Consider the following 19,747-nt stretch of genomic DNA (forward strand, 5'->3'; position numbering starts at 1 on the left):
GTTCGAGGCCAGCCTGGTCTACAGAGTAAGTTCCAGGAGAAACCCTATCTGGGAAAAAAATGTATTAATGTAAAAAAATTGGAAAATACTGTAGATATGTAGATACCCACCAATTACAAAGGATGTAACTAATGAGGATGTATTATTTAGGAGCCGGGAATGTAGACTAGTGTGTACTGTGTACGAGCCCTTGGGTTCACTCCATAGCGCCAGGTTGGCACACCCATCTGCCATCCCAGCATTGGGAAGGTGAAGACAAAAGATCAGAAATTCAAGAAAATTCAGTCCACCTGCCTCTATTGCAAGCTAGCATAAGCTACAAGAGACCTATGCAGGCCTGGAAAGATGGTGGGCAGTGAAAAACACAGGCCATTCTTCCAGGGGACTCAGCTTTGATTCCCAGCGTTTGTGTGCAGTGAGGTTACAATGTCTGCAACTTCAGTCCCAGGGGATCAGACTCCCTCTTCTGGCCTCCTTGAACACTGCCTGCATGTAACGCACAGGTGTACATACAGACAAAACACCCAGACAGATAAAATTAAAACATTGGGGAAAAAAGAGTGGGGTGAGGGTCTGGATGTGAGGGGGCGCTCCCTTAATTCCAGTACTCAAAAGGCAAAGGCAGTTGGATTTCTTTGAGTCCAAAGCTAATCTGGTGTGTTTTGTTTTTTAAAAATATTTATTATGTATACAACATTCTGCCTCCATGTATGCCTGCTGGCCAGAAGAGGGCGCCAGATCTCATTACAGATGGCTGTGAGCCACCATGTGGTTGCTGGGAATTGAACTCAGGACCTCTGGAAAATCAATCAGTGCTCTTAACCTCTGAGCCATCTCTCCAGCCCTGGTTTGTTTTTAGTTAATTAAAAAAATAAGGGACTGGAGAGCTTGAGGTTAAGGAGCACTCGCTGCTCATGCAGAAGGCTAAGCTCTGGTTCCAAGCACACAGCATGCAGCTCACAGCCTCTGTGACACTAGTTCCAAAGGACAGCCTCTTCTGTCTTCCTTGGGCACTGCACAGAAATGTTACACTTGGGGCTGGAGAGATGGCTCTGTGGTTAAGAGCACTGGCTGCTTTTCCAGAGGACCTTATTTTAATTCCCAGTAACCACATGGTGACTCACAACCATCCATAATGAGATCTGGTTTTTTCTTCTGTCCTGCAGGCATGCATGTAGGCAGAATACTGTATACATAAATATAAATCAGCCAGGCTGTGATGGTGCATGCCTTTAATCCCAGCACTTGTGGGGCAGAGGCAGGCAGATCTGTGTGAGTCTGAGACCAGCCTGTTCTACAAAGCAAGTTCTACAAAGTGAGTTCCAAGACAGCCAGGATTGTTACACAGAGAAACCCTGTTTAACATAAATAAATCTTAAAAATAAATAAAGCAGGATTACATAAAGTCTACCAAAAGGTGGAGGAAGCAATTAGCTGGCAGGAAGTGAAGATTATAAGAAATCAGGAGTATGAGGAGGTCAGGAGGATGGCTAGAGAGATGCACAGTAGAAGGGAGGGACATTGAGTTGGGAGACTCTTGTCTGAGACAGGCAAGGGGAGGCTTCTAGGACATTGGCTAAGGAGGAAGGTCACCTGGTGCTTTCTCTGCTAATTAAAAAAAGTTACACTCACTTGTAAACTCTGAAAATATTAACACTAACGTTTATGTACGATCATGGTAAGAGAACTAGATGGTCATAGCGAAGGGAGCTGAGGGCCTATGTAAGGAAAAGGTCGAATCGAGGGAAAGTGAGAGGTTTCACCACAAAGTCAAATGAAAGGAATGCATGTAAGCTAAGAGGCACCCTAAGGTGGGCAGTGATGGCACAGGCCTTTAATCCTAGCACTCAAGAGGCAGAGGCAGGCGGATCTCTGTGAGTTCAAGGTCAGCCTGGTCAACAGAGTGAATTACAGGACAGCCAGGACTATACTAAAAAGCCAAAAATAAGGGATATCTTGTTTATCTTTTTAAAAACTTAGTACGTGTGCTTAAGGTGGGCTCACATCTTGGTGGTCAGAAGACAACTTTGTGGAGCTGGTTCTCCTCTTCCATCATTTACTTATGTATTTATGTTTGTTTGTTTGAGACAGGGTCTCCATATTATGTAGCTTGGGCTGGCCTGGAACTCATAGAAATCCACCTGCCTCTGCCTCCCAAGAGCTGGGATCAAAGGTGTGCACCACCACACTCATCTTCCATCTTTATGTGGGTCTTCAGACTTCCCCTGCAAGCACCTTTACCCAATAAGGCATCTTGCTGGCTCCTTATTCATCTTTGTATCCCCTTAAAAATAATATAGGGTGGCCAGGTGACCACACACCTTTAATCCCAGCACTCAGGAGGTAGAGACAGGCAGATATCTGTGAGTTCGAGGCCAGCCTGGTCTATGGAATGAGTTCTAGGACAGGCTTCAAAGCTACAGAGAAACCCTGTCTTGAAAAACCAAATAACAGATAAATAAATAAATAGAAATATGGGGTAGACATGTCTCTCACACCTATAATCCCAGTATTCAGGAGGCCTGGACAGAAGTTTGAGACCAGTTTAGGATGCATATAGGATGCATAAAGAGCCCAAAGGCTGGCTAATCTGAGATACACAGTGTAACACTCTCAACAGACTCCATCCAACCAAAATAATAATAAAAGGTGCTTGCCACCAAGTCTAATGGCCTGAATTCAATCCCAGGACCCACAGAGTGGAAACAGAACACCTAAAACACTTCCCTCTAGACTACACACACACACACACACACACACACACACACACACACACACACACATGCATACACGCTGAATAAGCAAAGGTACAAAAAGTAAAATAGCTGGGGAGATGGCTCAGTGGCCGAGAGTGTGTCCTGCAGAGGTCTCCTTGCAGAGAACCAGGGCCCCTAGCATTCACACTGAGCAACCCACAGCTGCCTATAATTCTAGCCCCATGGACTCTGACACCCTCTTCTGGACTGCACAGGTACCTATACTCACATGCACATATCCTCACACACACACAAACACTTTATTTTTCAAGATTTCAGACTCTTTGATGCTAGAGGGTAGGTGATGGGAGGAGAATGCCAGGCCTGGATGGGCAGGCCTGTAGTCCCAGCACACAGAAGGGTCAGTCTTAGGCTAAATAGAGAGTACTAGGCCATTCAGCAATGTAAAGCAAAATCATGTTTATTTTTTTTATTTTATTTTTTTGGTTTTTCGAGACAGGGTTTCTCTGCGGCTTTGGAGCCTGTCCTGGAACTAGCTCTGTAGACCAGGCTGGTCTCAAATTCACAGAGATCCGCCTGCCTCTGCCTCCCAAGTGCTGGGATTAAAGGCGCAAAATCATGTTTAAAAAATAAATAAATAAATGAAAACTCTATGGTGGGCTGGAGCCATGGCTCGGTGGTTACAAGCCCTTGTGCTTACAGAAGGTTGGAGTTTGGTTTCCAGCACTCATACACTCATAGATATAAATCTCGAAAAGTAAAAAAGCCAGGCATTCTGACATATGCCTACAATTCCAAACTTGGGGGGCAAGAGGATCAAGAATTCAAGGTCATCTTCACCTAGTCAGTTCATGGCCAGCCAGGCGTACATGAGACCCTGCCCCCAAATAGTTTTTTCTCCTTAAAATAGTGATGTGTATAGGTGTTTTGCTTGCATGCGTGTCTGTGCACCACATGAACAGAAGAGGGTTGGGTTCCCTAGAATGAGTTACAAACGGTCATGCATGATGCACCGCCTTGCACGCACTGAACAGCTGAACCATCTCTTCTGCCCTAAAGACAGGGTTTCTCAGTATAACAGCTCTGGCTGCCATGGAACTCGCTCTGTAGACCAGGCTAGCCATGAACTCACAGAGGTCCGCTTGAGTTGTACAACAGCATGAGCCACATAGCCAGGCCTTTTCGAAAACCCAAGAACTTGTGTCATGGCTTTAATCCCAACACATGGGAGGCAGAGGCAGGCGAATCTCTTTGCGTTCAAGAGTAGCCTGGTCTACAGAGTGAGTTCCAGGACAGCCAGAGACAAAGACAGAAACCCTGTCTCAAAAAACCAAAAAAATAAATAGAAGAAATACAAAGACTAGAATGTACCTCAGTAGTCAAATATCTTGTCTGCTGTACAGAAGGCCCTGGGTTCAAACGCCAGCAAAGCAGGGGAGGAGATTTGGGAAAATACCAACTTCAGTACTTGGTAATCAGTTGAATCGATGTGAGCAGCGAGGAAACAGACAAGAAGCTGCAGGGCTTCTGGCATGCACAGTTGGGCACATGCTTCTCCTGCAGATGCTTCTAACTTCCTCTACCACGGCGATCCTTATCACATAGGGCTTTAATTGTATGAGAGGGCAATGGCCCAGATTTATCACCACAATCAGCACTGTCTTGCCTAGCCTAAGTGTTAGCAAGGATTCAATAGATATTTTTTTGGATTTAAGTCTGGCAGTTAAATGCTAGAGAAAAAGATTTGTAGGGAAGGTTGATATGGACACTTCAGTAGGTACTGAATTTGTTGTAGAAGACTTGCAGAGTGTTCCCGTGGATGGTGAATAAGGCCAGACTCCAGAGGAAGATCTGGACTGGAGATACAGTGCTTAGCAGGATACAGAGGCCATTTGAGAGAGTCTGATCACTGAGGGAGTGACTCAAAGTGATAAGACACAGCTCAGATGGGTTTTTGTGGTTTAAGGAGCAGGTGGAGGAAGACTCTCCCGCAATGAAGTAACCGCCAGAAGAGGAACAGGGAAGGACACCAGCAGGGGAAGGAGCAGTTGGGTCGCATGCCACAGAATGTCACACAGCTTAAGGATTAGGAAGTGCTTGCAAGGACTGGGGTGTACTTGGGAAAGTGGAGATGTCAGGGATAGGAAATGAAGATGGCTTTGTGTGGTTGCCTTCGAGAAGTTCGAGGGAGGGTTGGGGAGACAGGTTTGCCTTGTTCTGCTCTGCTTTTTGAGCAGAGCTTTGACTAAATAGCTCAGACTGGCCTTCAGCTCCGCGTTCCTCTCTCAGCCTCTCAAATGCTGCTGGATACAGGATGAATCCCAGTTAAGTTGGGAGCACAGACCCCAGCCCCTCGCATCCATCCCAGCCCCCAGGCCTGGGTGTTGCTTTGGTCTGGACTCCAAATCCCAGCATGCCAGGTCCTGACCCCTCCCTGGGGGAGAGTCAGGACCACTCACACAGGGTATTTGAGCTCCCAAAGGAGAAACACCTGGTCTCTTTTCCTTCCTCCTGGTGGTCGAGTTCACGGCCTCCCAGTTTCCCCTCGGGGCCACCCTAGAGCGCAGGAATCCCATTAAACCTGGATATTTTTTAATTTGGCTTGTTGTGATTTGGGTTGATTGGGATTTTTGTGTTGACAGAGAGCTCACAATCCCCAGCCCTGGTAGGTCACTGATAACCTGAAAACCTTGAGGAAGGAAAGGTTTATAAAGAGAAAACTTGGAAAAGTTTCAAGGGGGATAAAAGTCAGAGGTTAAGAGCACTGCTGCTCTTCCAGAGGACCCGGGTTTGGTTCCCAGCACCCACGTGGCATCTCACAACTGTCTGTAACTCTAGTTCCAGGGAATCTGACATTCTCTTCTGGCATCCATAGGGTTTCTCTGTGTAGCTCTGGCTGTCCTAGAATTCACTCTGTAGATCAGGCTGGCCCTCAAACTCACAAGAGATCCACCTGCCTCTACCTCCCATGTGCTGGAGTCAAAGACATGCACCACCACTGCCTGAGAAAAAGCAAACAGAACAAAACAAAGCAAAAACCTTAAAAATAAGTCAATGAGGCCAGGTATGGTGGTCCATCAGGTGGCACACACCTTTAATGCTAGCATTTGAAAGACAGAGGCAGATGGACCTCTGTGAATTCAAGGCCAGCCTGGTCTACAGAGTGAGTTCTAGGACAGCCAGGGATGCACAGAGAAACCCTGTCTCCGGAGGAAGAAACAACAAAGAGCCTGGCTATCCTTCCAGAGGACCTGAGTTCAATTCCCAGCACGCACATGACAGCTCGCAGCCACCTAAAACCCCAGATCCAGGGTATCCAACACCCTCTTCTGGCTCCTCAAGCACCAGACATTTGGATGGTGCACAGACAGACATGCAGACAAAACACTCAGATAACACAAAAATGCAATTAACAGAACCCCACAATAAACCTGGGAACCTGCCCAAAAGGCCGATGCAGAGGCTCATACCCCCCAAATGTGTCCTAGGTGATGTGAACCCCTCTTTCTCTTAGCCTCTCATTCGTTCTTACAGTTTTTCTGTCTGTCTGTCTGTCTGCACAGGAAACACAAAGGTTTAAGTCTGAGGCAGTTGGTCATAGAAACAAGGCCTGTGCAAACTTAATAAAGGTCACAGGTCATAACCTTTCCTTAGTCATTCTCTCTCGTACTTTCTCCCGTGTTCCTCTCCGGTCTTTCCGTGTCTAGCTCAGGACTCCCCCCAGCACCCAGGACCAACTCTTTCTGCCCCTGAAACTTCGGGTGACCTCCACAAGGTATCTGAAGGAAAAAATTACCGAGCTCGGTCATCTTTTCTGATTTCCTGCCTTGCCAGCCACCGAGGTCTACTGACCACATCCTCTCTCACCTTGTTTATATATACTTCCTCATCAGACACACCACGCAGGAGGTCTCAGTCCCCAGACTGTGCTGATCTCTCCCACACAGGGCTTCTGTCTAGTCTCCTTCTTCCTTGTCTCTCCAAGGCTCCTGTCCTCACTCATCCAAGACACACACACACACACACACACACACACACACACACACAGCTCTAAGAGCCATGTTCCTCTGTGTGGAGGCACCCACTCCTATTTCCTTCTGGAACTTCAAGTCTCCTTTTTCCCATAGGTGACAGTGCTGACCACAATGCTTTCAGGCCGGTGGTGGCCAAGTATCTGGGGAAATCTTGGAGTGAGTCTACAAAGCCCTTCTCAGGGATCCCAGCTCTGCGTCCTCTATCCCTTCACTTATACCGGGGCAGATGGCCGGGAGGTGTCTCTGGCTGAAGGTGACAGGTTCCAACTGCTTCGAAAGACCAACTCGGACTGGTGGTTGGCAAGGCGCCTAGGAGTATCCTCCTGGTCCAGGCCCATCTTTGTTCCAGCTGCGTATATGACCGAGGAATCACTCTCCTGCCCCAGACCAGCAGACTCTACCCACAATGCATCCTTCTGGAGTCCTGGTAAGTAAACTCCAAGCTTTCCCCTTTCCCCTTCCTGCCTCCCTGGCTTGAGAGAGTTACTTAGTGGGTTTGCCTCTCACTTCTGGTGACCCCCTCTGTCTTGCTTTCCTTTGATAAGACTCACTGTTCTCACATCCACCATGGTGGTATCACCTTTTATCCCTCCTAGCTCTAAGCTGGTTAGGTCTCAAGTCATTTCCGGTAGCTTTCCTCTGTATTCCTTGACAACTCAGCTGAGGCCCTATCTGTCATCACCTGCCACTCCTCCACATCTCTTTTCAGGGACAAAGATGTTTCATGGCTCCCTGGAGGAACTCTACCTGTCTCAGGAAACCCAGATTACTTCTGAGCAACCTCCTCCCTGTTCCCGCAAAATGTGCAGAAGTGTCAGCATGGCCTATTTGAAACCCTGCTTCCTGAAACCCCTCAGGGAAGGGCCAAGAGAAAGATCGCTCCCCCAGGAAGGCTCCATGACAGAGGCCAGTACCGACACGGTGAGTCACAGATCTTCACCAGAGCACGGTCCGTGGTCAGTTACACTACCATGAGGCCCTGTTTTGGGCACAGAGGTAAAGGAGACAGACATTGTCCTCCCTTAAAGGACTGAGGGTGGGAGACGGTGGCATTAAATCAGCCTGATAAATAAAATAAAGAAGATGCTGAGGTGGTCGGAAAAGACCCTGCACATGGAGAAAGAGAGGCTACAAGCAAAGTAGGGGTGAGGAAGGACAGCAAAAGACACAGGCCCTAAGGAGATGCGAGTCCAGCCCAACAGCAGGAGGCCAACAGACTGCTTTTCCTCTGCTTCTGACTCCTAGCCCAGGGCAAGGTTTGTCCTCTGTCCTGTCTTCAAGTCGGGCTACCGGCAAGTTCCTTCTAAAGTTATAGCTCTCTTGTCCATCCCTTCCCCCTCCTTCTCTTTTGTCAGTTGTATTTTGAGCCAGGGTCTCACTCTGTAGTAGGCCCAGATGAGCTGGACTCTTTAGGTAGGCCAGATTGACCTCAAACTCCTATAATCCTCCTGCCTCAGCCTCCCAAATGTTAGGGTTAAAAGCCAGCCTGGCTCCCGACCTCCTTGTCGGCTGCGCTGCGTCCTTTCTCTCATCCTCCCCTGGCGTGGCCCCCCACCTCTTTTCCTCTGAATGGTGTGAGGAGGGGGCACTTTCTCTTCCCCACCCCACCCCCCAAAAAGCCTGTTCCCCTTTCCTGCAGCCCTGGGGCGGGGTTGCGTGGGGGAGGAGGGAAGTTGGCAACAGGAAGTGCGGAGAAGAGCAAAGAAGGCTGTGAGGGGAGAATTTTTTAAAAAACAGCCAGGGACTGGGTTTTCTAGCCCTGTACCAGGGTCATCCTGGCCCGGAGCCGAAGGTGAGTAAATGGGAGAGCGGTTGGGAGGGACGGGGCAGCACCCACCTCCTCTTCCCCACTTCCCTGGCAGGCAGGATCCCAGCCCCTCCTGTCAGAGCTCCCTGTGTCTTGTAATCTGGTTGGCCTTCTCTGATGTCCAGGGTCTCTGTCCCGAAGAACTTGGATCTCCCATCCCCCGTCCCCGTCCCCGCCCCCAAGGCTAGATGTCTGGGAGCAGCTCCGGCAGGACGAACCAAAACGCCGGAATTCTTAGGAGAAAGGCTGGGTCTCTTCCTTCAGCTATCAGACCGTTGAGACACGGACCCCAAGGGATTAGAATTGCCCCGGGAGTTTTATGCTGGGGAAGTAAACGGCTGGGGTCCTGATACCAGCCAGAGAAGGAACTTGTCTCCCAGGAGGACAGGTCACACTTTTCTCACAGCTTGTCAAGTCCTCATCAGCGTCCGAGAACGGAGACACAGATAGGCAAGGACCACACTGCTTAGTAACAATTACCTCTACCCCGGCCCATCCCACCCCACCCCCGCACACCCCACCCCGCACCCAAGACAAGGCTTCTCTGTGTAGCCCTGACTGTCCTGGGACTCACTCTAGACCAGGCTGGCCTCAAACTCACAGAGATCCACCTGCCTTTGACTCCCAGGTTGGAATTAAAGGTGTGCACCCCCATGCCTGGCTTTATAATTATCTCTTGTCCTCTATCCAAACCTAAGCCTCATGTTAGACCCCAAAAGCAGCATTGGAGATAATAAAATTTATTTATATGAGTGATCCACTTCTCAATAAATAAATAATTTTATGTGTATGGGTGTTTTGCCAGCATGTATGTCTGTGTACCACCATGCATGCAGTGCCCACAGAGACCAGGAGAGGGCGTCAGACCTCCTAGAACTGGACCAGCTGCATTCCCCCTTCACGCCCTTCCAGAGGCAGTCAGTGCTCTTAACCACTGAGCCATCTCTCTAGCCCCAGATAAATTATTCTCTGCCGCTTTGATTGATTACTGGGGACAAGTGGCAGAGCTTAGACTATTAGAGCTGCCAGGACACCGGCTTCGGCTGTCACTAACAACCCCTGTAACTTAGATCCCACTAAGACGCCTCTCCTGTGCCATGCCACAGTCATATTCAAGACACCTTTCCTCCTCCGCGTCCCGTTGTCCCTTCAAAACCCCTCTTCCCCATTTCTCTCTGGGGCTCTCAGGTCAGAAGAAAGAAAACACGGTGAGAATTGCTGAACTGTTGAGGTACCATCTGGATGTTGCTTTGTCTCCCCTAAACCCAGAAACCGGGCTCCATGGAGCAGACAGAGACTCTGATTAGGAACAGTGGGGCCTCGCAACCTCAGGAATGGCTTGATGGACAGGTGAGAACACCCCGTTGTCTCAGCGTCCAGGTTAACTTTTTATGACTCTCCCCTTAGGCAAGGCGTTCTCCTTTGCCACTGTAACGTTGCCCTCTCTCACAGCCACACCCCTCTTCCTCCTGCTACCTGGGACCACCAGATTGCATGTCCTCTTTCAATGCCCCATCCTTAGGGTTTACCAAGTCTCAGCCGGAGCAGGGGCAGCCCCTGGGGAGACCTGCCGGGCCAGCCAGCAGCCCTGCATTCCTGTCAGCCACAGCTGGATGACCCCCATGTGAGTCTTTCCTGGCTCTCAAAGCCCAGAACCTTTCTGCACCGCCACCCTGTCTTCTGCTCCTTGAAAATAACATTCTTCTTTCTTGGTGTTTGCTCTTCTCCAGTACCCCCACCCCCAAACTTTAACGGGCCTCATCCCTTAGAGAGAACCCTTGAGGGCTGTGGGTGGCACAGGGTGGCTTACAAGCAATACCCCATGCCTTTCCCAGGAGGAAAAGTCAGGTCTGATCAACATGACCAAGATTGCTCAAGGAGGGCGTAAACTCAGGTGAGGACCCAGAATATGTCAGGGGTCTAGGCTATTGGGTTTCACAGGGTAGAAAGCAATGGTGACGGTGCCGGGGAGGGGAGGAGGGACGCGGGCACTCCAGGTGAAACTCTAAAATGACCTTTTAACTACTTCTACTCCTCCCTTCCCCCCACAGGAAGAACTGGGGCCCGGCTTGGGTGGTGTTAACTGGTAACAGCCTTGTGTTCTACCGAGAGCGGCCGCCGCAGTCTGCGCCGTCCCAAGGCTGGGTGAGCATCGGCCAGGGGGAGCAGCAAGGGTTTGGGGGTTACTGGTTTGCACCTCGGGTCAACAGATGGGGGTTGAAAGGAAGGAAATGGAGGAGAAGGTAAAGGAAGGCGGAAGCAGCTCACCGCCACCACCCCAGAGGGAAGCGGTGAGGAAACAGATTCAGCCTCAGTTTCTCCCCTCATCGCCAGGCGCCGGCTGGAAGCCGGCCGGAAAGCAGCGTGGACCTGCGCGGGGCGGCCCTGGCTAACGGGCGCCATCTGTCCAGCCGCCGCAACGTCCTGCACGTAAGTGCAGTCTCGCGCGGCCCCAAAGATTTGGGGTACGGAGTGGACAGGGTGACCAGAGGACTCTCGACCTCGCAGCGTTCTAGGCTCTCCTCGCTGACGCGAGCCTTTCCCACCCGACCCCCAGATCCGGACGGTCCCCGGCCATGAGTTCCTGCTGCAGTCGGACGAGGAGCCAGAGCTGCGAGCCTGGCATCGCGCGCTGAGGGCGGTCATCGAGCGTCTGGTTAGAAGGGTGCAGAACCCCGAAGGCACCCTGGAGGCTAGACCCGGGAAAGGGAGGGTCAAAGAGAAGAGCTCTGGGAATCAGGCGGTCTCGGGTGGAGTCCTGACCTTGAGTCAGGCTGGAATGTGGGGGTGCCGATGCTCTCCCTTCCATCCTCCCACCCTGGCTGCCTGGGTCTAGGATCGGGAGAACCCCCTAGAGCTGCGTCTATCCGGCTCGGGACCCGCAGAGCTGGCGGAGCTGAGCGCTGGTGAGGATGACGAGTTGGAGTCAGAGCCGGTGTCCAAGCCACTGCTAAGGCTTAGCAGCCGCAGGATTTCCAGTACGAAGTGGGACTGAGCTGGCCGGGCTGGGTTGCAGGGAAACGTCCTCCGCTGGAGCTCACACTCCTTGGTTTGGCAGGTCGGGGTGCGGAGGGCACTGAGCAGAAGAATCGCGTGCGGAACAAGTTAAAGCGGCTGATCGCCAAGAGACCAACCTTGCAGAGCCTTCAGGAGCGAGGCCTGTTCCGAGGTAGGCTGGGCTGGACCAGAGGGGCGCTGCTCTTTGTGCCAGCTTTACTAGTGTTTCTGTTTTGTGTAGGTTTCGGTTTTCAAATTTTATTGTTGTTGATATATACTCTCAGTATATATTCCCTGGTTTTCCTCAAATTTGGGCACTCCTCCTGCCTCAGCCTCCCAAGTGTCTGGGATTACAGGTGAGAGGCACCATGCTGGGTAGTGGCTGGTGCCTTTAAGCCCAGCACTCAGGGGGATCTCTGAGTTCCAGGACAGCCAGGGCTACAGTCTTAGCATTAATAAAAACTCCAGTGAGGCTCAAAGTAGAGCTTCCAGACCCAGGTTAGAGTCTGCTGACACTCCTGCTCCCCCCCCCTCATTATTTGAGGAGCAGAGGCAGGGCGTCCTTGCCCCCACGTGGCAGCAGACCCAGGCTTACATGGATAGCGAGGACCTTTACTGATCCACCCCCCTCCTCTGCAGACCAAGTGTTCGGTTGCCAGTTGGAATCGCTGTGCCAAAGGGAAGGGGACACCGTGCCCAGCTTTGTCCGGCTCTGTGTTGAGGCTGTGGATAAAAAAGGTTGTGTTTCCCAAACTCCAAAAATCTCCCCTTTCAAGCCCTAGGACCCAGATGCCCCATCTCTGCCTTCCTCCTGACTCCTTTCTCCCTCAGATCCCTCACTTAAACACTTTCCGAGTCCCCATCTTCCCTATCCCTCTTCTCCTAGGTCTGGATGTGGACGGCATTTACCGAGTGAGCGGGAACCTGGCAGTGGTCCAGAAACTGCGATTCCTGGTAGACAGAGGTGAGAGGACTTGGGAGGAAGTAATGAATTGAAGAATCCGTACCTCAAAACCAAGAGCGGTTCTGAGGGAGGGAGTCGGCACTGCATGTCTCAGCTCCTGGTCTCTTCTCGTGCTTGTTACAGAACGGGCAGTCACCTCTGATGGGAGATACATGTTTCCAGAACAGCCAGGACAAGGTACTTATACCTCAGACTCTCAAAAAGCTGACCGATGCCCTCTTTGTACCCCACGGAAACCCCCCATGTCCCACCCCGACAAAGGCTGTCCCCGTTGTTACCATGCCCTACTATGGGCCATCATCACATTCTTGTGACATGTTTTGATTAGATTTCCCCCCAAATTCCTGATCTTTGAGTCCGGAACCCAAGGAACTTCTTTTTCCTTCTAGAAGGCAAATTAGATTTAGACAGTGCGGAATGGGATGACATTCATGTGATCACTGGGGCCTTGAAGCTTTTTTTACGGGAGCTGCCAGAGCCTCTGATGCCTCCACCATTGCTGCCTCATTTTCGTGATGCCCTTGGTAAGGGTCAAGAGCTTCGGTGATCCTCCTGCCATGGGAGGACCTGTGCAGTAGAGACTAGAACAGAGGGTCCCTTCCGTCTTCCTCTGCGAGGATGGGAAATAATTACATGCCAACTATAGGGATGGGGGAATATGTGTGTGAATGTTTAGAGGATCGAGTTGGGAAGAACTCTGAAAGTCGCAGGTGAGCTACGGGAAAGAGCGGAGCCCTACAGCTCGTCAGTAAGTTGTGTGCTTATTGTATGCAAGGCCCTGGGTTGAATGTCTTGTACCGAAGTGCAGAGGGAGAGCACGAGACAAATGGTACCATTCATGGACAAGGGAAAGAGTGCATCATTTACCCACCCTGTCATATCACTCTCCCTAACCCCCCCCCTCTCTCTCGTCCTTCCCGTCGCTCTCTGTAGAACGTTCTGAGCCAGATCAGTGCCTCTCTGAAATAAAAAAATTAGTGGACTTGTTGCCGAAGCCCAACCGTGACACACTGCAGTACATCCTGGAGCATTTATGCAGGTCAGGAAAACTCAACAGCCTGTTCATGCTGGGGAGGATGGAGTGGGTGTTCCTCAGGGACTGACCAGGGAGCACGGAGAGGGGGGTGTTCCTCAGCGACTGGCCGTGAACATGGAGATGGGGGTGTTCCTTAGGGACTGACCAGGGAGCACGGAGATGAGGGGTGTTCCTCAGAGACTGGCCGTGAGCACAGAGATGGAGGTGTTCCTCAGGGACTGACAAGGGAGCACGGAGAGGGGAGTGTTCCTCAGGGACTGGCCAGGGAGCATGGAGATGGGGGTGTTGCTCAGGGACTGGCCGGGGAGCATGGAGATGGGGGTGTTGCTCAGGGCCTGGCCGGGGAACATGGAGAGAGGGGTGTTCCTCGGGGACTGACCAGGGAGCACGGAGAGAGGGGTGTTCCTCAGGGACTGACAAGGGAGCACGGAGATGGGGGTGTTGCTCAGGGACTGGCCGGGGAGCATGGAGATGGGGGTGTTGCTCAGGGACTGGCCGGGGAGCATGGAGATGGGGGTATTCCTCAGGGACTGACAAGGGAGCACGGAGATGGGGGTGTTGCTCAGGGACTAACAGGGGAGCACGGAGAGGGGGGTGTTGCTTAGGGACTGATGAGGAGCACTAACATCCTAGCCTTTGGCTAGCTCAGCATCAAATGAGCACCCAATAAAACCAGCGGTGCTGTGAGATTAGGGAATTCTGCTCTGTCCCTTCCCTGACTTTAGTCTCTCCCTAGGGCAGGGTGGCTTGTTTAGCTGAGATGCTTTGGGGCACATTTGAATACAAGCCTCCCATGTTGTGAGCTTAAAGAACTTTGGGGTGTTCCCTGGAGCTGAGAACTAAGCAGTTCTACCCAACTTGTGCCTCCAAGTAGTATCCTGAAGGTTTCTCCACTGGCCCATCTCTGTTCCTCTGTACTTGGTTCCTTCAGCCAGCATGTGGAAGGATCCCAGAGTGATCTCTGCTCTGCTCCATACCTACCTGATGGGGCTATACTGGCTTGTTGGGTACCTGTCGCCTACCTCCCGTGTCCTTGGCTTTGTCCCCAGGGTGATCTCACACTCAGATAAGAACCGAATGACTGCCCACAACCTGGGAATTGTGTTTGGACCAACGCTGTTCCGCCCTGAGCAAGAGACCTCTGACATGACAGCCCACGTATTCTACCCTGGGCAGTTGATCCAGCTGATGCTCAACAACTTTGCAAGCCTCTTCACCTGACTTGGGCAGGGAGGAGGAAGACATGGCCATTTGTCAGCTGGTCTTCGGAGAGGACATCCCGGAAGCTCTCTCCCGGAGGCTGCTCTTCCACTGGGCTGTCAGATGTGGGAGAAGAGGAAGGTGTGTGAGCCCCACTTCCAGTCTCCCCAAGATGACACATGGGGCTCTTACTCTCAGCCTTCCTTTATTGTCAGGAAACCTGTCGTTATTAAAGTGTTTTCCTGGAACACACAGAGACTACACACAGCCCCCAGCCCAGTCCTGCCATCCCTGGGCACCTCATCTAGGAAACACCGATGTGCTTGGGATGCCTTATCCTTCTAGGCACTGGAGTTGAGAAATTGTGTCTCTCCAGGCAGAGACCCCAGTAACACACTCATGTTACCCACTGCCATGTTGGGGGGCCCAGAGGGAGATGGGGTATTTTTAGAGCTGTCCCCTTGCTCATGGGAAGGAGGACTCAGCCCCTGGGCCTCATCCAGAATAGCCACGAAGTCCAGCTGAGTGCTGTCCAGGTCCAGAGAGTCCAGAGGGTTGGACACCTGTCCTTCAGGGGGAGGGTACAAGGCAGGACCTGCTCCCAACCTGCCCACTTCAGGATGGCCACAGCTGGGGTTGGTGCCCCCCACCTTGAGGGATCCATAGCAAGAGGGCAGTGGGGGCAGAAGCCGGGGTGGTGCTGCTGCTGCTGGCCTATGGGAAGGCCTGTTTACCCCAACTCCAAAAGTCTCATTGCATGGTGAGGGGGTAGGAAAGGAGCCTGGCTTGTGATTGGCCAGGGTAGGTGCAAAGCCTGATCCGTACATAGCTGCTGGCCCTTTGGCAGGGCTCTGATTAGCTTGGGAACCCCCCAGAAACTTGGAGCTCTGATATGGAAGTTCCTGGGTGGGGAGCCCTCCCCGGCCCTTGTCCTCCCACAGCAGTTCCTGCTGTGACTGAACGTAACTACACACAAGCTGAGCTTTGAGCTGTCCCGTGGGGTGAGAGAGGGAGTCAAAATCGAGGCCAGGCCTGTGTTCTGATGGAAGATAATCATGGGGAGACCGAGGGTAGGGACCCGACTGGGGATACTGGGGAGGAGGGGGTTGGGGATAATGGGAAAATGGAGGTTGTGAACCTGGGGACCCCCCACTGGGGTGGGCGTTGAGGCAGGGTGCCAGTCCAGGGGAGTTAGACCCCACCGGGCACCCTTGTTCGGGTTTTACCTGCACTTGTCCATAATGTTCAAGTCGAGGAGGACACTGGCTATAGGCTTCATTTGGAGCCTTAGTACCAGGGCACATTCCAGAATGGGAAGGGAACTCAGTCCATGATTCTGGGGTGGGGTCAGGATAGGAGACCTGCTGAGGACAGTGGCTAGGGCCATAGTTGGTCAGTGGACCTGGGCCCCTAGCTCCGTAGGGCTCAGCCGCCGTTCCCTCAGGTCCCCCATATCCCAAAGTATCTGCAGATGAAAAGTCCATGTATGGATTCAGACCATTGCCCATCATGGAAGTTCCAACCTCTGGCTCCTCCTGTAGCCCTCTGGTATCCATAGCAACATTTTCAGTGATGCTGGGGGGCTGTGGTGAATACACAGAGGTAGGGAGGTGGGGATCGAAGTTACGCCCAGTTGTTCCACTAGGGGGCGTGTGGACACATCCCAAGCTCTTGAACCGCTGGACTCTGGCTGGAGCAGGATGGTCAACAGCCCGGGCTGGGTCACTGGCTCTCCGGGTGACCCCTGCATTGGGGTTGTATCCTGGGTACTCAGCTCGGCTTCTCCAAGGAGGTCCAGAAAGACCCCCCATCCGATCCAGGCTGTGTGCTGCAGTAGGTGGGGTGCCACTCCCTCTGGCTGACACGTATCTTGCACGGAGCATGTAGTGCTGGGCAGGTGTGAGGCCAGGAAGGGATGACACGCCATTCTCCGGTGGGGATCCCGGCGGGAAAGGGGAGGCCAGGGAGGAGCGGCGGCTGACTGTGTAGGCAGAGCTGACGCTGCTGGAGCTGCTGCTACGGTGGTCAAGGGAGCCTGGGGGGCCCAGCCGGCGAGACGCGGGTGTGCCTGCAAATGACGAGACAGAAGGCAGGTGGTAGGGAGCCCCGCGGTTCCCACCCTGTGTTCCCACAGGCTAGCCTTGACCTGGAACCCACGGTAAAGAGTCCTAGGCTTCTTCGCCCCAATCACCCTGTCTGTCTCCGTTCACTGCACTTACTCTGTTTGGCCAAGGGTTCCAGGCAGTGACAGGTTTGTGCACTGCTACACAGTGACGGGGAAAGCACATCACAGAAGTATTGCTGCCCTAGTCTCCAGTGGTGCGGCTACAGATATATAACCGCCACGCATAGAAAGATATCATAATTTTCTGATCGATGGAAAAAAAGTATCTCCAAGGAAGGGAGTATTTTTGTTTTTGTTTTTGAGACAAGGTTTCTCTGTGTTACACCCTAGCTGTCCTGGAACTAGCTCTTGTAGATCAGGCTGGCCTCGAACTCACAGAGATCCGCCTGCCTCTGCCTCCCGAGTGCTGGGATCAAAGGTGTGCGCCGACACTGCCGGGCTTGGAAGGGGAGTATTTTTCAGACAATAAAAAGATGCCACGTGGCAGCTCAAAGGATGACCTCATCACCTCAACTCAGGACAGGTCCCCAGCTCAGCAACACCTCCCATACCCAGGTCTCACCAGCATGGGTTAAGCTGGGCAGTTTGAGACCCCGGGACCCTATTGGCCGGAGCTGATGCAGCTGATCCAGCCTGAGGTTCTCCAGGCGGTGAAGAGTGGACAGTCCAGTGCCGGCAACAGAAGGCCCTTCATCCAGGCTGGACAGGTCCTCAGTGCTGCCCCCCGCAGTGCCGGTCATTTCCACACCGCTGTCAGTATTGGCTGCACTGCCCGCTGGGGAGTGGTCACTGCTGCAGGAGGACTGTGCTCCAGGGCTCTGCTGCGGTTTCTGTGAAGAGGCCAAGAGTGGAGGGTGGCACCCTCCCCCAGGGGAGTGGCTGAAGCCTATGTCCCAGTGTTCGCAAGGGCTGAGGCCTAAGCAGGCAAGAGGTTGGGGTGAACTAGAGGAAAAGCGGGAAGGAACCCTGCTGGGGTACAGACTCCCAGGGCTCCAGTCCAGCTTAGTTCTAGGACCCTGACAAATTATCTTTGCCTGTTTCCTCTTTTGAGGAATACACAAAATATTGCACACCTAAAGCTTGGATCTAGGTAAGAGCTACTTAAGAGTGAGTCCACAGGGGGCTGAAGATTTGCTTCGTGGTGAAGCATTTGCCTACCGTTGTCCATATTCCCAGAACACCCCCCCCACCGGCCCCAAAGTGAATGTATTGGACCAATTAGACAATGGACAATTCTAATGTCACCCTTAGATCTGGGGTCAGCCAGGGAGCAATACTAAAACTAGAGACAGGCTGGACGCAGAAGACTGCATGTAGGAAGGTATGCTTCTAGGGAGAGGTCAGCTAGGAAGAGGTCAGCAGGGCATGATGGGATACGGAGGCAAGACTTCCGAGGCTGGCTCACCATGGCACCCTCGGGCACGGTCAGTCTGCTCTCTTCCCTTATGGGTCCTCCGTCCCTTTCCCGCTTGGGTTCCACTGTGGAAAGGGACGGTGCCCTCGGCAACGGGCCGTCCCCTCGATGCCGCTTGGTCACGTGGGCATCAGGACCATGCACTGTCTTGACGTGTTTGCGGAGTGAGCTGGGATCTGTGTAGCGCTTGGTGCAGCCAGGGAGCTTGCACACATATGGCTTCTGTGGAGTAGCGTTGCCAAGTCAAAGGCCAAGGGATCAAGGCAGAACACAAACAGAATGGGAAAAGCCACAAGGGATGAGTGAGGGAGCACACACAGCCTTCGAGGAAGGAAGGGGAACATGAGCCCTTGGTGAGAGGCTTCTAGAAGGATTAGAAAACAGATGGTGCGGGTACAAAAAAAAAAAAAGTGACCACCTCCCCCATCCCCAAGGCTGTGAGGCCACACAAATTCAGAAGTTGAAGGGGTCAGGGGTCTACTTAACACGGACCCTTTGCCTGGCTAGACCAAAGAGAGGCATTTTTCAGAAGTGTTTTCTGTATGAATTACACAGCAAGGGGAACTCACGGTCGGAGTCCTGGGTTAGGGGGCTCTTTACAGGGGAAACACTTAGACGTGTCTCAAATGGGAAGCGTCTGGTAATTCGGGCATTCACCTCATTGGAGTGCGTCCGATTCTGGTGCTTGGCGCGGTCACTGGCATTGCTGAAGGCCTTGCTGCAGCCTTCATGCTCACACATGTAAGGCTTCTCACCCGTGTGCGACCGAAGATGAGTCTTCAGGTTTTCAAGACGTGAGTATGACTTCCGACACCCTTCAAACTGAAAGGGGTCAAGCCACATTTCTCAGACAGGACACGGAAATTTTATGATTTAAACTAAAACTGGCGGGTCATGAGGAGCCAAGAGAATACCAGGATTCGGACACAAGGGCAGGTGGGAGCTAAAGGCAGAGAAAGCTGGAGACCGCTCAGGGTAGGGGGCACGGTGAAGTAGGGAGCATCTTGAGCAGGTGTCCTGACATAGAGCTTAGACTGTCCTAGAGAGGCGTCAGGAGTGTCCTTCAGCAACGACGCGAGCCTATCCACTAGGAAATGCAGTAGCAAGAATACTAAGGAAGCCAGGTGGTGATGGTGCACGCCTTTAATCCCAGCACTCGGGAAGCAGAGGCAGGTGGATGTCTGTGAGTTCGAGGCCAGCCTGGTCTACAAAAGCTAGTTCCAGGATAGGCTCCAAAGCTAGAGAAACCCTGTCTTGAAAGACAAAAACAAAAAAAGGCGTGCACGCCTTCCTAGGACTGAAATTAAAGGCATGTATCACCATGTCCAGCATGTTTTCATTTCTTTTAAAATCAAAACGGAAAAATATATTTTTGATCCAAAACTTAATTTTGCTAGGTTTTTGTTTGCTATTTATTTGTTTGCTTGTTTGTTTATTTATTTATTTATGAGAT

General features: G+C 52.1%; 2 protein-coding genes across 4 annotated transcripts in view; one reads left to right on the forward strand and one right to left on the reverse strand.

Moving 5' to 3' along the window:
- The first annotated feature begins 6,862 nt into the window (after positions 1-6,862).
- Positions 6,863-14,999, forward strand: Arhgap9 (Rho GTPase activating protein 9). The gene is made up of 16 exons (XM_005357989.2): positions 6,863-7,178; positions 7,461-7,672; positions 9,828-9,908; positions 10,081-10,182; positions 10,394-10,452; positions 10,610-10,703; positions 10,893-10,988; positions 11,116-11,214; positions 11,395-11,536; positions 11,617-11,727; positions 12,195-12,293; positions 12,442-12,519; positions 12,643-12,696; positions 12,909-13,043; positions 13,453-13,558; positions 14,605-14,999. The coding sequence occupies exons 1-16, from the start codon at positions 6,863-6,865 to the stop codon at positions 14,774-14,776; spliced, it is 1,956 nt and encodes a 651-aa protein (XP_005358046.1). The 3' UTR covers positions 14,777-14,999.
- Positions 15,000-15,072: 73 nt separating this feature from the next.
- Gli1 (GLI family zinc finger 1) overlaps positions 15,073-19,747 on the reverse strand; it is an 11,600-nt gene continuing 6,925 nt past the window's right edge. For all 3 annotated transcript variants that reach the window (XM_026784601.1, XM_005357991.3, XM_026784602.1), the window contains 4 exons: positions 18,952-19,116; positions 18,286-18,516; positions 17,443-17,710; positions 15,073-16,823 (listed from right to left, as the gene is read on the reverse strand). In XM_026784601.1, coding sequence (XP_026640402.1) covers positions 15,097-16,823; positions 17,443-17,710; positions 18,286-18,516; positions 18,952-19,116 — 2,391 coding nt within the window. In that variant the 3' untranslated portion in view covers positions 15,073-15,096. The remainder of the gene's footprint in view (positions 16,824-17,442; positions 17,711-18,285; positions 18,517-18,951; positions 19,117-19,747) is intronic.

This window comes from Microtus ochrogaster, chromosome 24, assembly GCF_000317375.1.
Source record: "Microtus ochrogaster isolate Prairie Vole_2 chromosome 24, MicOch1.0, whole genome shotgun sequence".
NCBI lineage: Eukaryota > Metazoa > Chordata > Mammalia > Rodentia > Cricetidae > Microtus > Microtus ochrogaster.

What these genes read in the sequence shown, in the direction of transcription:
- Arhgap9 (XM_005357989.2), top strand. Translation starts at nt 6,863, where the DNA reads ATGCTTTCAGGCCGGTGGTGGCCAAGTATCTGGGGAAATCTTGGAGTG. An exon ending in AGGAATGGCTTGATGGACAG is followed by an intron (nt 9,909 to 10,080) that starts GTGAGAACACCC and finishes CCCCATCCTTAG; the next exon opens with GGTTTACCAAGTCTCAGCCG. An exon ending in TCCAGAACAGCCAGGACAAG is followed by an intron (nt 12,697 to 12,908) that starts GTACTTATACCT and finishes TTTTCCTTCTAG; the next exon opens with AAGGCAAATTAGATTTAGAC.